A 16,555-nucleotide genomic window follows, 5' to 3' on the forward strand; every position below is an offset into this window, starting at 1 on the left:
TAAGCCGTATCCGTATTAGCTCCAAAGTGCAACGGTACCCCACCCCAGTAAACTTTTTTGTCAGTCAATCAGAATTCTTGTGTTGAATCATACAATCCACGACAACCTTGGTATCCCACCGCCAACCACCTACCCGCCCACCACAAATGATTTCCCGATAACATCACATATTCACAACTATCGCTCATCACTATATTCTTCTCCCGTCATGGCGAGCGCCTCTGTAGCCGCGCCAGAGGCGGTGAAAAGGGACGAAGACGAGGCACTCGACCAAGCGAGAACGCAACAGGAGCGGATGGAGCAGCTCTACCAGAAATGCGCCGAGGCTCCCGAGGGCACCGTATTCTTCCAGCGTGACTTAGCGAATATGGCGATTGCGAATATGCAGGAACTTGTGGTGATCCTGCAAGAATTGGTGGACAGGCATCTCATGAAGATTATGCAATTCGATGGTGAGCCTTGCTGGAAGGTCCGGACAAAGGAGGAGGCTGAAAGGTATGCATGCGAGACACAATGGCGCCTCTAATTTGTATGGACCTTGTTGTTAATGATATGTAGGTTACGAAAATTAACTCCCGAAGAGCGCCTTCTCTACCATCACATCGATCAAGTGCAAGCCGACGGTATCTGGTCAAAGGCCCTGCGCATGCGTACCAATGTCACCACCCAGATGTTGAACAAATGTCTGAAGAGCCTTGAGTCAAAAGACCTCGTCCAATCGGTCATGAGCGTCAAACATCCAAACCGCAAAATGTACCTTCTGAAACATCTGCGCCCTTCGGAAGATATCGCCGGCGGTCCATGGCAATCCGAAGGTGAATTCGACATGCCTCTTATAAGAATAGTAGCGGAGGTAGTGGAAAAGATTATAGAGAAGGAGACATGCCTAGAGGTTCCCGGCAATTGGAATGATTACCCAAGAGCGGCTACACAAGATAGATCGGCCGAGATCGCGAGGAAGAAAGCACAGCAAAAAGAGGTTATGGATATTGAGGACACTCCCGTACGGACGTTCCGCCCTCCAAGAGATCCAAATAGAATCACCACAGTCTTGCGCGATAGCCCTAAATATCCCACCGCCACCTCCCTCCGCGATGCTATCAACAACGCCAATATCATCAAGGACAAGAGTCTGTCAGTCGCAGACATGGAGCAACTCCTCGAGATGATGGTGCTGGAAGGCCGCCTCGAGAAGATTATGGGCAACAACTACCGCCTCGCAAGCCGCGCTCTGTCAACACAGGAGAACTTCAATGGCTTCGTCGATGCACCATGCGGAAACTGCCCGGTATTCGAAATTTGCAGCGACGAAGGAGAGATATCCGCGAGGACTTGCGTTTACTTTGGAGAGTGGCTCGACACAGAGTCAGAAGCAGTATGAGATTGAATTGGGAGGAAAGCGATCTCTTTTTGTTAAAGCATAGCGGGCGGCGTTCTCCACGGGCATACAGACGGCGGCAAACATGCATTTCGTGGTAAATCTCACAGGAGTTTTCCCACATCTTGGAGTCATATCATAGCAGTACTCCATTTCCAGAATACCAATACCATCCAATTACTCTCGATATCTTCTCAGTCGCCTGTCGTTGATCGTTTCCACCGTTTCTCGTGCGAAACGCATTGCGCGTGTACCCCTGCACGCCCTGCTCCAGCTGGCCCTCTCGGAGCCTTTTATAAGCACTCTGCACGGCACGCCTGACGAAATGTCTCCGAGCCCATACCCACTTCACCAACAACATCCTCAGACATCGTCAACACCAACTCCTCGCGGAGGATTTCCTAGAGTTAATGCGGGAAATCATCCACTTCAATCGTACAGATCTCTATTGATGTAGACTAGTGCTGAGGATTTCGGTGGAGTATTTGCAGGGCTTAGACATGCCCATTTTGCGACCATGAAGTGTACAAGTACGCCCCACGCCATGTGGGATTAATATATAAAAGACGCAGTAAGCACTCTTCAGCATATCGTTATTTCCAAGGCTTCAAATTATTTACATGATCAAGACTATACATAGAGCATTCATATCATCTATTCACCTTCATCCACTATCAACTCTGACAAAACACCATCAATTCAGGACCACCATCACCACCAGCAGTTTATATCAAAACGCATCTCCACCATCAATAACGACAAGAACCCCACAACCCACCATGGCCACCCCATCCGTAAAAAACACCACCCAAATCGCGTGGAGCGACCCCGCCATCGCGCAGAAATACGCCCGCGCCGAGAAGGCCTCTGGCCCCTTCGCAGAGGTCATGATCCAGCGATCCGACATCAAGAACACGCCCGCAGGCCAGGAGCTCAATGTCCTCGATCTCGCATGCGGGACGGGCGCCGTGACGAAGGCCATGTACGACGCACTGCCGCGCGAGCAATGGGACGCCACAAAGGTTCTCGGGGCCGACATCTCAGAACCCATGCTTTCGTACCTGAAGGAACGGGGAGAGAAGGAGGGGTGGAAGGGGTTGGAGACTCGGGTTGTTGATTTGAACGTAAGTTGCTGTCGTCCTCCATACCATACATTGTCTCTAAGACATCAACCGCCTACTTAGCCAACTAACACCATATAACTAGGACACCAAGCTCGCCCCCACAACATACACCCACCTCTTCCTCAACTTCGCCGTCTTCCTCTCGCCCCCGACCGTCCTCCAAGACCTCTCCAAGCTCCTCCGCCCCAACGCCTTCATCTCCGTCTCCACCTGGCTCCACATGCCCTGGTACCACCTCGCCGCGCGCGCAGCCTCACGCGTCGCCTCCGCCCCTCCCTTCCCCTCCGAGCGCGCAATCGAAGACGTCATGTACTCCAAACGGCCCTGGAACTCACCCGAGTACCTAGCACAGGCGCTCGCGGACGCAGGGGTCGCAGACGTGCAGACGACGCGGGAGGAACGCGAAGTCGACTGCGGGACGCCGGACGAGTTCTGCGACACCATGTTCATGGTTCTGAAGCTCATCCGCGTGGCGTGGCTTCAGGGGGTTCCGGAGGAAGAAGCGGAGAAGTTCGCGGGCAGTTTCGCGGCGAAGCTTAGGGATGTTGCGGGCGAGGAGGCGGAGGGGGGGAGGGGGGACGGGCATGTTTGGATGTGGTTTAGGGCTACGGTTGGGTCGGGGAGGAAGGCGTCGTAGATTGATAGATTCGTGAGCGTCTAGATAGATGATAGTAATATATACACGCCGATGGCGGAGTTTAACCAAGTTCAACGACCACGTCCTTCCACCCTTCCAGTTCCCTCAAGACCTTCAAATCGTCCTCACGAATACCCACCCCAACAACCACGCCCCCATCGGCCCCCTTAGGCATCAAATAGCACAGCCCCTCCACCGCCGGCTCGAACCTAGGCCTCCTGACCGCCCTCGGCACGCCGACCCCGAGTCCGAAGTCCAGCGCGTACAGCGGGATCTTACACCACGATGAGATCATGAAGTCCGGGCCCGCGGGGTCGAGGGTAGCCGTGAAGTTCGCGGGGCGGGCGTCCGGAGGCGGGCGCCGGAGGTAGGTGGCGAGGGCGCGGCTGCGGTGCGGGATGTCGGTTGTCGAGGGGTGGATTGCGGTGCGGAGGGAGGAGGCGAGGTGGCCGAGGGGGAGGGAGGGGAGGGACGAGAGCGGGTTCGTGTGGTAGGTCATGTTTTGTAGGAGTCCGGGATAGGTTGAGGGGAGGGAGAGGAAGGGGCGGGCGTCGACGGCGCGGGCGAGGGTGGTTGTTGTTTTTGAGGTGTTGTTGGGGAGACGGGGGAGACGGGCGCGCAGGATGGAGAGGTAGACGTGCGAGGTTAGGGCGTCGTCTGTGGATATGAATTGTGGGTTTGAGGTTGAGGTTGAGGTTGGGGGAAGTGTGGATGTTGCGAGGTCTTTGATGGTCTTGAGGGAGGCGGGCGGGACGTTGAAGTATGTCCATTTGCAGCTGGGAGGTTCTTGAGGCGGAGGGGGATCAGAGTTTGAAGATGTCGAATCTGGAGGTGGTGATAGCTGATATTTCAGTTCGTCCCCGGGAACATAATCCTCTCCCAGAAGCTCAACCACGTTCTCCCTGGCCATATTTCCAATCCTAAGCTCTTCCTCGGTGAACTCCTCCCCTCGACACGCCTTGTCCAACAGCTCGATCATCTGTCCCTGCCCCGTCATGTCCATGACGTTGTGCTGAGCATTGAACGTCAAGAAGAGTCCCCCTGAGATGAAATTGATCTGCACGAGGAAGACAGGCGCCTCATTGCCATCAGCGGACGCATCCGTGGTGCTGGAGGGGAACCCAGCAAAAGTCCTACACGGTGCGATGTCATCCTCGTCGAGCATCGAGAAGGGGAAATTGGCCCTTTCCATCTCTTCAAAGGATAGTTTGGAACTTAGATCGCGGACGACCAGTCTGGGTGCTGGCTCCAGGGGCACGATTCTGTACGTTGGTGTCGTTGATTCCGGGGTCTGGTTGACCACTTGCCCTGCTATCCAGGGGAAGCTGGCAGATAGTCGGTGCAATCCATCCTTTAAAGTTTTCACGATCACATCGTGTGAGATGTCGTCGGGGAGCTGGTAGATGTTGCTGATTTGCGTGTACAATTTGAGCAGCATCGGCTGCTCGCCCAGGACGTCGAGACCGAGTGCGAAATCGGCGGGTTCCATGGTAATTGATTATATTCTAATGTGGCTGCACGTGAATGGGTGTTTGTCGTGTTTCGTTCGTTTAATTAGAATCCTAATTCTACGTCTTGAGGCTAACCTTTTATATGTGAGGACATGGAGCGGTGGGGTGAAGTTGGATGTCTCGTACTACAGGCTAGCAGACTAGACAAACTAAGAATGACGGATTTCGACTCATATTCGGCGGCCAAGGCAACCCGAATTGACCCACAAGAGATCTGCATTGCCATCTAACTGTGCACATGCATGTATCCACACGATGGAAATAGATTGAATCTGATCATACCTCAATTATACATTTCCATATTCATCATAATGCTAATAATTACAAAAATCCCATTTCATGCCTTCAATTCTGGCCACCAGAAGCCCCCATCCTGTTCCATCATAGCCAAACTAAGCAAGCAAGCAGGACATCCGCCGGTGCACCTCATCCCATTTAAACCACCATGCAGAAAGCAAAAGTATCAAGGTATAAGTAATGCATACAATAGATAGAAGAAAATTCCGGCCATATTTGTGAGTTGGTTTGTGCGGGATACATGATTTCGAGTGTAAGGTGATTTAGATGCGGATGTAGACATGGCGGCGCAATAAATTAAACTGATTCATTTCCTGAATGGTGGATATATTGGACGAGAAAGGTGAGTAGGGATTCGAAGCAAGAGCGGGGGGTATGTAAGTCATCCTGTTGAGAAAACGCCGTGTCCAAAACTCGCGCCGGAGGCCTTTTGCTGAATGGATGAAGAAGCAATTGGAAGTATGCGATGGCCATTTCGCAATTTTCCTATAGAGACGTGACTTTGAGAAACCAAATACTGATTCCGAGATCCGCGTAGCCCAATGAATGTCGAATCGTAGGTTTGTCTATCATCGTTACGAACCATGAAATTTGATGCGTTGATGTTGATGTTGATGTAAAAGAGAAACAAGGTATCTTAAAACCAGTTCACCATCCCTAAATGACCAGCGCCATTCGCAGTCATTTGACCCTGCACACCATCCATGCCGTAGTCGCGCACGAGGTCGTCCCAGCCGGCCCAATCCATGCCTCCGCTCGCGTTCTCCAGCACTGGAGAGTCGGATGTTGGCCCGCTCGAGTTGCTCATGCCACCGCCACTACCGCCGAATTGTGGCGAGTCGTTGAAGTCAAAGATGGAAGGTCCTGGCGCTTGTTGCTGTTGTGGTTGTACTTGGGGAAAGCCTGAGAGGCCGGTGCCGTTTAGATGTGGCATTTGGGGTGAGGTCGTGGTGGAGGCTGGGAGGCTTTGGTGGAGTAGTTGGGCGGGAGATTGGGTGAGTTGTTGTTGATGTGGTTGGCGTTGGTTTACTTGCTGTAGGGATGGTCTGTATTTGTTCATTTCTTGGATGTCGATGGCGGAGGATGCGAACATTCCGTTGTCATCATAGTTCAGTCCGTCCATAACATCGCGAATGACGTGGTCCAGGCCGTAGTCAAGCTGACTGAAGATGTTGTCCTGGTGAGGTGCGCGTCCGTTTGTTGCTGGATTCGAGTCATTGAGTCCGTCTATTGGGGACTGCATGGTAGGCGACACTGGGCTTCCGGCCCAGCTGGGTGGGTTTGCATCTGGCATTTCACCTAGCCGTGGTGCGGACGGTCGTAGCATCTTGTCAATGTTCTCTGAGCTGGGCTGGTCCAAGGATGCAGTTTCTGGTGTTTGTTCGAGTAGGGCGGGGACGTCACGGTAAGCAACACCTCCCCCCTTCAGCACCAGACTTGCACGTTCGAGCGCAAGCTCACGCTCCCTGGCAGCCCTAGCCTTAGCCAAGAGCTTTCGGAGTGGCTTCCACAGGCATCCTTGCTCGCCCTTTCGGAAGGAACTGGAGTCTCCAAGGGGGAACCACCACCGGCCGGCAGTCGCCTCGAGTGCTCTCCATGCACGCTCTACAGCTTCGCCTTTCGTACGGACGCAGAGCTCGGAGAGGAGGAAGGCGATGGCGTGCCATTGAACGTATGTACGGAAGAGCCATCCCCATTTCATCGTCCGCGCTTCTGTCTCGAGCAAAATGGAATATTCGATGTTCTCCAAAGACGTGATGAAAAGCTTATCCTTGGTTTCCTGGGGAAGTGAGGCGCCTAGATATATTAATACACGGAAAATTGTGGTCCTGGAATATGCAACTTACCACCGTCCCTTCGTTGATGAGGATGATAGACAATCAGCCACATCTTACTCATTACCAATCGTGAAATCGTTGCAGTGACCCAGAATAGGGGTATAGACATGTCGCAGTTCTTGAGGTACTTGTCTTCGAGGCGTTGGTGGCAATCACTGATCCATTTCTCCTTTTCGGGAATCGTAAGGTTGACGAAGAATTCGTTGCATCTATTTGGGCCGGGAGGGATGTAGAGAATGCGACGGAAGATGTTGGCCACCTCGAATCGGATGAGACAGAATGTCATGTCCGTGAAGCCGATGCGTTCCTCGGGGAACTTTTGCATGTTGGGATCAAGGTCGGTGTCATTTACGTTGAGAGGCTGCTATATGTCAGTTGTCTTCATCGACATCCTGCGTGGTTCACTTACCATCTTGGTGTCAAACTGTGCCTCAACAATGGTCGGGTCACAGCCATGGTCTTCGGATGCTCTGGCATCAAGAATGCAAACCTGCCACCACAGTCTCCTGCGCATTTCAATTTCAAACGGCTTCAGGCTGAAGTGGCTGCCATCTCTGTGTATACCTAGCGTCTGCGCAATCCGCACAGCCAATCCAGTCAACGTCCAGATCTTTCTTGCGTCGTCGTTTCTCCTCAGCAGGATCAGGAAAACGACGAAAGCCTGCAAAATGACCATCTCATCGCAGTAGAGGAAGTTGGCTCGGGCAAGCGCCTGCTCTAGTCCGAATCGATACCTGCTCAACAAGACGTCACGGGTCTCTCCCCATCGTTCTTGGCACTCCTGGGGCAGTATACTCGTCACTGCGCCGTAGTATATAGCGAATAGTAGGGTTTCGAGGCCCTTTGGTAGTTTATCTAGATGTGTAAAGGCGTCGAAGAGGACGGGCTCAAAGGAAGGAATGTGTAGGACTTTGACCAACGGATCAACATTCTCTTTGTAGATTTCCCAGAATTCGCGGGCTAGTTCGGGCTTGGGATGCAGTGGATACATGTCTACACTGTTAGAGCTGTAACCAAAGACGAAGCCTTGATGTTGCGAAGACGAGTTTGTGTCAGGACTGTCTTGTTCGTTATTATCTTCATCGTCCGAATTGACGATCAGAATGGATTTGAGATCCTCGACCTGCGCACTTTAGTAACCTGAACCAAAAGTACAGAGCCCATACGCGATGCCCTACCTCATTATTCAAGCTCGCCCAGAAGCTGTTATTGATATATCGACTCCTACCCTGGTCCACGACCAACCTCCCAAACCGACTCTCGAGCCCCTCGACACTATTGTCAACCGCGACACTGGGACTCCCCGCCTTATTACTCGTATACGGACAGTCACTCGAACTAGTCTGCTTCTCCCTCTCCGCAGCCTCCTGCTCGTGCTCCTCGACCTGCGCATTCAAGCTCTGCACGACGCCCTCCAGCCGGCGCAGCCTCTCCATGAGCTCCCCATCCTGCGGCTTCCTGCTCTTCCTGGGTGCGCGCCCGGGGCCGGGGAACACGCATTCGATCTTCGCGCGGGCGCAATTGGAGCACGGCTGCTTCTTGTCGCACTTTACCTTCCTTCGCCTGCAGGTGACGCAAGAGCGCGGATTTAAGCCGGTGCTAGCGCCGCTGATGCTGCCGTTGGGCTTCTGGACGCGGTCGTGGTTGGGGTTGCCGGCGGAGTGGAGGACTTTTTCTTCTGTCATTGCGGCAGAGTGGGAACGGAACGGGCGTTGTGAGTTGGGAAACGAAGACACGCACGATTGGGGATCGTGACCGTGTGTGTTTGTGGAGTATGCGCGCGCACACTCGAGAGGGGCGGAAGGGTTTGGGTTGATTGATAAGAATTTCGTACGAGCAGAGGGGGAGGAAGGGAAACTTTAATGATGATCCCTGTCGATGTCGTCGAGGTGTCGGAGGTGTATCAAAGAATAACCCCCGATGGTCTGGCAGGGCTGCATAGAAGGAAATAGGAAAATGAGGAAGAGGGAAAAGGAAGACGATGTGGAGAAGAGGAAGAGAAGAAGAAAGGACAAGTAGAAATGAAATGGATTCAGCCTCGACAAAAGGAAGCTCAGAGGGAAAATAGTTTGATTGACTAGGTCTTACATGCAAGTCCTTCTGGGGTTTGGCATCATGCGAAAGTAGAGGATGAGTTAATTAGTAGTACATACACCGTCAGGAGGAGGAAGATAATGGTAGTTTTTTTTTGCTGGTAGTAGTGACTCGTACATGGATGGGAATCCAATCCCACCATAAACCCATACCACATCACCAACTCGTACATGACATAGTACCTCGCAGCTACCTCGTAATAAAACCACACTTTCCTAGGTGATCGGGCCGATGACCTTTCGTCATAGTCCCATGAGAAGGGTATCGATGATTTGATAGATCCAGCCACACGGAAAGAGTCACTGAAGAAGAAAGAAAGGGTCCCCCCAGTCCAGCGTTCCAGTGTTCCATCGTCCCCATCTGATGGGTAATCCTTTGCTATTCTACCTTTCCCCTCCGTTGCTTACGGAGCAGGCCGTTGCAGGCGGCGTGTGCGATTGGTTGAATGAGGTACGATGCTAGTTCCATGTGCGCCTTAAGGCTCATAGCATGCCTGTAGATATTGCATTGTACTGGTCTACATACACTTTTTGTGGCTAACGGACGAAAATGCCTTTCTTCGCCGTCCCCTGCTCTGCCCTTCCCTTGCTCTGCCCTGCATCGATGAAGCTCGTATCAAATGACTTTGACACCGCATACATTTGCATCTGGATGCCAGGCAACCGCCCTTCCTACGCCCGCGGGATCCGTCTTCCATCGTTCTCACATCCCATCGTTGTCCAAAGCTGCCATCTTATATTCGTACATCGTCACATGGCATCAACTATCACAAGCCTCCAGTCCAAAGCGAGCCTCAAATTCCAGAACCCCATCCTGACAAAAAAAAAGCGAGAAGAAGAAGCTTCCACCAACCTTTCTTAGGTCGCCGGAGACATTTAACTGTGCGTGTGAGTTTGCGAACGGGCGGGAGGACTAGACATCCCTCCCCGCGTCGATCTCTCTCGCTCTAACGAACCCCCCTTCCAAACCCAGCCTAGCGCCGTGTAGAAGTGTCGTACAACCCTCTCGACCAGCAGTGTGCTTCCTCCGACTGCCCTGGGATCTTATCCGATGTCTTGATACGCGTACCTGATAGACATGAAGACGATATGTACCGCATGTCCATCCTCATCTCCGACCAACATGTCCCTTCTCCCCTCCGTACCCCAAAAAATAAAAATACCATAACTACCTACCCACGATGACTCAAAACTACGCTTCAACCAATCGCTAATTCCCTTATCCCCGAAATCCCCACCGGACATCTCGCACATCTCCGTCACGGGGAATTCGAACGGTGAATTCAATCGTACAACACTCTCCCTCCGTCTAACATATGACGATATACCTCTCGTGATCTCCATCGTGACCAAATAAGTCCTACTTGACCTCCCTGCTGCGCGGCCGACAAACACCGTCGAATATCGCCGCGGTATGCACAGGATAGAAAGGGTTGAATAAGACGTGGGTGTTTGGGAGAGTACGTCGGCCGCAAGTTGGTCGCTAAACGCCGGTGCTAGCCAAGGTACTGGAGCTTTTTTTTTGATGCCAATGGTGACAAAGGCGGGCGGGTCCAGATCGTGCGGGTGTGGGTACACTATGTATGCATGTATGTATGTACATTTAGTGAGTAGATATAATGTGTGCTTGAGACGGGAGAGGGACGTAGATGCGTGTTAGGAAATTTATTTTCGATGTAAGTTGGCTCACTACTCGCATGGACTGGACACACGCTATATATCTTTCAACGAGATGTGTGGCATAGTTTCGATGATCTTCTTGCTCTTAGTAACTCCAATTTTTATATACACTCCTGCACCAAAAAAATAGAAAAAGGAAGCATAGAAACGTAGCATTTGCGGGCTGGAGGGGGCATGCCAAACCATACCAACGTGTGTGGGTGGGGATGGGTATCTTTTCTTTTAAGAAAAAACATGATAGTAGTAGAAGTAGAGGAAGAAAGAGTGAAGAAATGATAAAACAGGTGGTTCACTATTTGACTCCTTTGTTCGCCAAGTTCTCCCTCTCCTGGCCCCCAGAAAGAAACCAAAATAACAGCGATTCAAGTGCGTTGTTCGAGATGTGATAACCTAAGCTTGGTAGTCGAGATGAATATCTTCGTGAATGATAATGATGAGGACACGGAGGGAGGTAGGTAGGCTAGCGGAGTCCGCGTTCCGCACGCCCGCCTGTGTTGCGCTCTCTCGTCCGCCTGGCCTTCTCGACGCTCATGTGGTGTCTATCCTCGCGCTCCTCGTCGATTTCGCGATCGATCTCCGCCCTGATCTTCATGATTTGCTCTTCCGTGATGCCGCTGGTGTTGACCACCACGCTGGGTGCGCCTTCCATGTAGCGGAGGTTGTCGAGGGCGTGCGCGACGAGCTCCTGGAGGGCGAGCTGCTTGTTGAGGTTGTCGTGGCGCTTGGTGTTGTGCAGGTCTGGGTAGAGGATTCCTCCGCCGTTCTCCTCGCCCTGGAAGGCTTGGATGTACGGGATGTGGGTGGGCAGATGGTTGTGGAGGGTTGCGCCCACGCAAACGGCCGTCTCGTGACACCATGTGCGCGCGACGTTGCGGGGCGTATAGCCTCCTCCGCCTATGAGGAGCAATGGCACGCTGTAGCTTTTCACGGTTTCGACGCAGAAGCCGTGCGCTTTGATGTTGAGGTTGAAGCGGCCGAGACGGTCACCACCGAGGGAGTCGGCGCCAGCTTGTAAGACGATGGCGTTGGGGCGGTATTTTTCTACCACTGCGCCTGTCACTGTCTTAAAAAGCCATTTGTATTGGTCGTCGTCGATGCCGTCGTCGATTGGGATGTTAAGCGTGTGGCCTTTGCCTTTGTTGGCAGGGTCGATCGGGCCCATCTCGTTGATATTTCCGGTGCCAGGGAAGAAGGGATAACCTGTTCTATCGATTCCGAACTTGTGGTACGAGAGGGTGAAGACGCGGTCTGTGGATTCGAAGGCATATTCCACGCCATCACCGTGATGGACATCAATGTCGATGTAGAGTACGCGTTGATGTTGGGTCAGAAGGTGTTGGATAGCCAGGACAATATCATTGACATAGCAAAACCCTGATGCCTTGCCTTTCAGCGCGTGATGTAGACCGCCGGACCAGTTGATGGCGATTTCAGATTGGTTGTTGAGAAGGTTCTGAGCGGCATGCATGGATGCGCCACTGTAAAGCGAAACGTAGTTCCAGATGCCATCAAAGACGGGACAATCATTTGAGTCACCTCCAAAGCCGAACCCCAGATAACTTTGATCATCTGGCTTCATGTTCTGGGGTGTGATTCTAGGCCCACGCGTTAAAAAGATCTACCACAATATCGAGTTGTCACTTACTCGCTCAGGAAAGACAGATAATCTCGGTCGTGGAAGATGGCAAGCTCATCGAAGCCTGCTGGGCGCGGCTCGTACAGGTCCATGGTGTACTCTAGGCCGTAACCTACGACGAGTTGTTTCGTCAATGTAAGTCGCCATGGCTTCATGGGATGTGAGCTTCCGAAATGGTGGTATTCAACATGGGGGTTGTAGTGGAACGAAACACTGTAGCCCTTTGGCCGCTCTAATCCATACTCTTCGGCTTCTCGTTGGATGACATCCTGTTTGTCGCCGTCTGCGAGGCCCTTGAAGGCCTGGTAGTCCAGTTCAGGAAGATCCGGGGCGTCACAAAGATATTCCTCGACGATGTTATTGCTAGGGTGATTATTGGCACCATTACCCATGTTGATGCCGTTGCCATTGCTGTTGCCGTTACTGTTGATGATACCGTTACCGTTGGTGGCCGGTATAGGATACTCAAAAGTGGACTTCATAATGTTTATCGTTGTTGTCCAGTCCTATTACTGGTGCGTTAAAGAATACGGTGCGCTTTATGCTTCCCAGCGCGCAATGTCGTAGGGTTTGGAAAGAAATTCACAACCACTGAACGTGGCCTAAGCAGTCTGGAACCCCCGCGATCCGGCTTGACGAGTCGAAAGTAACCGACTACTTTTGGCGATGGATGTCCAGCGACACGCTTGGCTTCTCCAGATCCAAATTTGCTGATGGCGGCGACAATGACCAGAAGGAAGGGACAACGGTCGCTGATGGCGTTGGTCCTTCGCCTAAGAGGATGAGCGTCCACGAACCCGCGATTCCGTAGATGGCCAGACAGTCGCGCACTTCGTATAGCGACCTTCTTAATGGTTCAGCGTTCTTCTCTCCAGACGGGTCACAAAGTTGGCATCGACGAAATCGTCGTTGCTTGGATCGTCAGTTGCATTGTCGGCGGGTTGAGGCTCTTCTTCCGAGGCGGAATCTAGATCCATGTTCCCGGTTTTGATTGGACGTGCTGACGGAATTTGTCACGTGCGTTAGCTTTCAGGTGGCGATCCGTGCTCGTCTCTTGGCTTGCATCTACTCTACCGTACAAAGAATGTGATACGATATCCAACATCAACGTACGTCAAGAAGTTATTTAAATTGTTTTCAATTCCGTGCAAGGGAAAGCGATAAGGTTGAGTGAGAGAGAAAGAACCATTCGGAGATAAGCACAACTCGCCACTTCCTCGGGGCCATACCTGGAAACGTGGTAGAAGGTCCTGGCGCAAATCACCATCATCAACCACCACGATCCATAATTCATCAAAAGACCATCACTTCCATCATATTTCCATCAAAATCAACGCGCTTTCTGGAAGAACAACGCTACCTGCAGCCTTCTAGCCACCTTTTAGCGATCAGAAACCCGTGGTCGTGATCATGGCGATCGCCGAGGACGCGGCAACTGTCCTGGAGCAGTTCATTCATGATGGTTTGCAGAGCGATGTCTGTTCAAAATTGAATGCATGCTAACGTTTATGCAGTCGCAAATTTGCCAGCAGAGATAACACATCTTTACGAAGAGGTGCAGGCCAAAGATCAGCAGATTCAAGAATGTCGAGCTATCATTGCAGGGCGTGACAATAGCCTGCAGAAGTTCATCAAACTGAACGGGGCCCTAGTTGAGAATCCAAAAGAAGCACTCTACACCAAGACGGTACTACAGAACTATGAAAAAGCCCAGATCCTACAAGAGGAAAAAATAGGCCTAGTAGAGAAGGCTGCTGCACTCGTAAGATCTGACCCATCGCGCATGAGCAGAACCATCGTTATTGACACATCTAGATGGACCGTCACGTGAAACGTTTGGATATCAAATTGCGAGACCTACAGAGTGATGGCTCCCTACCAACAGACCCCCAAATGCCATCTTTACTACGGGAATCTCCTGGAAATCTAGTACCACCATCCTCGCTGACCAATACGGGCGCCAGCACCCCTCTCCATCCAGTCTCTGGCAATAATCCAGGAGGACCAAACCTCGCGCAGGCCGCCGCCATTGCGCGCATCACGAGTGCCACGACGCCTACCCCCAGGATGAATCCATCTGCCCCACAGAACATGCAGACACAGGCGCTGCTTAACCAACAGAGACTCACAAATGCACAAAGCCCTCTGCCTGCCAACCCACGGCAAGAGAGGGAATCATCCACAGGGAGCGATGGAAAACGTCGACGTCCGAATGGGAGCATAGGGCCCCTTCCGCAGCCTCCTTCGTCGCTAGGACGACAGGCGTCCCTTGGGCCATCAACGCCGAAGCCGTCAACACCTGGATCGCGGCAGGGCAGTGTAGGACCTAGACAACCCCAGAAGAACGCACTCACAGTTAAGAAGGCGAAACCGCAACAACCGTTGCGGAAGGCAGCTCTGACGGCTAAGTCTGGAGTGCACAAACAGAAACGGCGCAAACATGTGGGGACTAACGGCGGCGGTTCACGCGCGTCGCCATCAACAACGGCGGAAGATGAGAGTGCGGCCAGTGAAGGTGGCACAGAAGACGAGGAAATGGGAGGAATGGGGCACGAGGAGGACGAGTCAGACGACACCAAGTACTGCTTCTGTCAGCGCGTTAGTTTCGGGGACATGGTGGCATGCGACAACGACAACTGTCATTATCAGTGGTTCCATTGGGAGTGTGTTGGCATCAAGGAAGAGCCTGTGGGAGACTGGCTGTGTCCCGATTGCAGGAAGCAACCTCCGAATAAGATCAAGAGGGCGCGATGAGCTCCGCATTAGCAGTAATCACACAGTAAATGCCTGCGTAAGGCTGGGTGCTGGATACGGCGGTGCCAAGGAATCCCTCCCAGCGATTGCGAAGTCACGGGCAGACGCGCGACTTGGTCCGATAGAGTTACGAGTACGAAGCGAACTACGACAGGTACGGCACGGTACGTGCGTGTCTCCGTTTTCCGCAACCAGGCACCGCGTAAGCATCGCGATGCTGCAGTGGATTTTGGTACCAGATCTGCAACTCGATTGATCCTAGCGGAACCCGGGATACCACGGCGGAGACAGTCTGGATTCAGGGAACTGAACATCAGGCTGTCGGTGCTCAGGAACAAGGAGATTTGACTTTGGGACTTGGCACCGCCTGGGACACGACCACACAATCAAAACATTATGGCATCACATGACAATAATAATACATAATAATGACCATAGCAACAGCATGAATTGAAGCACAAATAAGGAGTGTAATCGATAGGGAGGCTCGGGAGCGGGAAGAGACAGGTGCCGGCGTACTTTGGCTTAAGGAGGGCGTATGGGGTACATATAGCCATCTTATCTTATTTTATTTATTTTTTTCTCTCCAACGGCGCGCCGCGCAGCAAACTTGGACTGTAGTTAAACTTTACTGCCAGGGAGACATCGGGGCGTTCGGCAGGGGCGCGCGCGAACAGCTGCACGGCGTTGTAGGAGGCGTTCGTTCGTTCGAGTCTCCTCAAGAAACTCTCCCCTCCCCCATGGGAATATGCAGTCAAAGTAAATCTTCTACGTTAGAGTCGACATGAAAATGCGACTATGGGTAACTACTCAGTGACAATGATGATCAATAAACACACACATACCAACCCATTCGCAGCAATCTACACATGCAATTCCACTCCGTGGGCGAGTGGCTCAAATGGTACTAGGGCGTGGTGGGCATGCATTGACAAGGACGGGCATGAAATGGGAAATTTTGAATGTGCGCCGGACAGGGCAGGGGGAGACTTTGTCCGTGGGAACCTGCGATGCGGCGATGAGATGAGATGAGCGTTGTTATAGTAGGGGCCAGTGGTTGATAATATATCATGGTGTGAAGAGGTAGTTGGTTGTATGAGTGCTGTACTGAACGGAGTACTCCGTATACTATACGGTGATGGCTGATATGATGGTGATCACTAGCTAGGTTTACCGTACGTTCCAATGTACCATACCGGCTTATCTGGAAATGCAACGCTTACTTGTCTGCCATTGGAGGTGGGTGTAACTACCGGTTAGTGTTCCCCAAGAATCGGGTGTGGGTGAGTAGGGAAGAATGAAAGGGACGAAATGAATGTGCAGATGATTGGAATCGGATGATGGATGGATGCAGTGCGAGATCGAGACTTGTTCTCTTGCTCGGGTGTGGAGTCTCGATTGGAGGCTAGATGGTAGATTCTACCTACATACAGCAATCATAAGATTCGGACACTGGTAATAATGATGATGATGATGGTGGTGATACTTGGTGGTGGTTCGTTCTTGCCATTGTTATTGTCGTCGCTGTTGCCGGATCTGTGGCTTGGGACGACTCGACTATCTAAGCCCTTCATCTGTTCTTTCCTTTCACCAGTGACTTCACTTTA

The 16,555-nt window shown here is 52.1% G+C and overlaps 7 protein-coding genes across 7 annotated transcripts; 4 read left to right on the forward strand and 3 right to left on the reverse strand.

The window, feature by feature from the left end:
• Positions 1-208: 208 nt before the first annotated feature.
• On the forward strand, positions 209-1,381 carry BU24DRAFT_349806 (DNA-directed RNA polymeras-like protein III subunit Rpc34; the record flags this gene model as incomplete). The annotated part of the gene is made up of 2 exons (XM_033523622.1): positions 209-495; positions 559-1,381. 2 exons carry the CDS (start codon positions 209-211, stop codon positions 1,379-1,381), a joined length of 1,110 nt encoding a protein of 369 aa, XP_033382219.1.
• Positions 1,382-1,834: 453 nt separating this feature from the next.
• Positions 1,835-3,586, forward strand: BU24DRAFT_424912 (S-adenosyl-L-methionine-dependent methyltransferase). Its single transcript, XM_033528615.1, has 2 exons — positions 1,835-2,502; positions 2,585-3,586. The coding sequence occupies exons 1-2, from the start codon at positions 2,158-2,160 to the stop codon at positions 3,137-3,139; spliced, it is 900 nt and encodes a 299-aa protein (XP_033382220.1). The 5' UTR covers positions 1,835-2,157; the 3' UTR covers positions 3,140-3,586.
• On the reverse strand, positions 3,094-4,907 carry BU24DRAFT_249196 (acetyltransferase). Its single transcript, XM_033522358.1, has one exon. It carries the CDS (start codon positions 4,626-4,628, stop codon positions 3,201-3,203), a length of 1,428 nt encoding a protein of 475 aa, XP_033382221.1. The 5' UTR covers positions 4,629-4,907; the 3' UTR covers positions 3,094-3,200.
• Positions 4,908-5,364: 457 nt separating this feature from the next.
• On the reverse strand, positions 5,365-8,769 carry BU24DRAFT_249261 (uncharacterized protein). The gene is made up of 4 exons (XM_033522362.1): positions 7,964-8,769; positions 7,195-7,908; positions 6,795-7,146; positions 5,365-6,744 (listed from the first exon to the last, which is right to left on the reverse strand). The coding sequence occupies exons 1-4, from the start codon at positions 8,468-8,470 to the stop codon at positions 5,585-5,587; spliced, it is 2,733 nt and encodes a 910-aa protein (XP_033382222.1). The 5' UTR covers positions 8,471-8,769; the 3' UTR covers positions 5,365-5,584.
• Positions 8,770-9,334: 565 nt separating this feature from the next.
• BU24DRAFT_249239 (uncharacterized protein) lies at positions 9,335-9,783 on the forward strand. Its single transcript, XM_033522360.1, has one exon. It carries the CDS (start codon positions 9,429-9,431, stop codon positions 9,738-9,740), a length of 312 nt encoding a protein of 103 aa, XP_033382223.1. The 5' UTR covers positions 9,335-9,428; the 3' UTR covers positions 9,741-9,783.
• A 1,235-nt stretch (positions 9,784-11,018) lies between these two features.
• Positions 11,019-12,586, reverse strand: BU24DRAFT_351175 (histone deacetylase; the record flags this gene model as incomplete). Its single annotated transcript, XM_033523677.1, has 2 exons — positions 11,019-12,153; positions 12,204-12,586. The coding sequence occupies 2 exons, from the start codon at positions 12,584-12,586 to the stop codon at positions 11,019-11,021; spliced, it is 1,518 nt and encodes a 505-aa protein (XP_033382224.1).
• Positions 12,587-13,395: 809 nt separating this feature from the next.
• BU24DRAFT_249244 (uncharacterized protein) lies at positions 13,396-15,347 on the forward strand. Its single transcript, XM_033522361.1, has 3 exons — positions 13,396-13,656; positions 13,709-13,956; positions 14,010-15,347. The coding sequence occupies exons 1-3, from the start codon at positions 13,605-13,607 to the stop codon at positions 14,946-14,948; spliced, it is 1,239 nt and encodes a 412-aa protein (XP_033382225.1). The 5' UTR covers positions 13,396-13,604; the 3' UTR covers positions 14,949-15,347.
• Positions 15,348-16,555: the final 1,208 nt, after the last annotated feature.

This window comes from Aaosphaeria arxii, assembly GCF_010015735.1.
Source record: "Aaosphaeria arxii CBS 175.79 unplaced genomic scaffold BU24scaffold_6, whole genome shotgun sequence".
Lineage (NCBI taxonomy): Eukaryota > Fungi > Ascomycota > Dothideomycetes > Pleosporales > Aaosphaeria > Aaosphaeria arxii.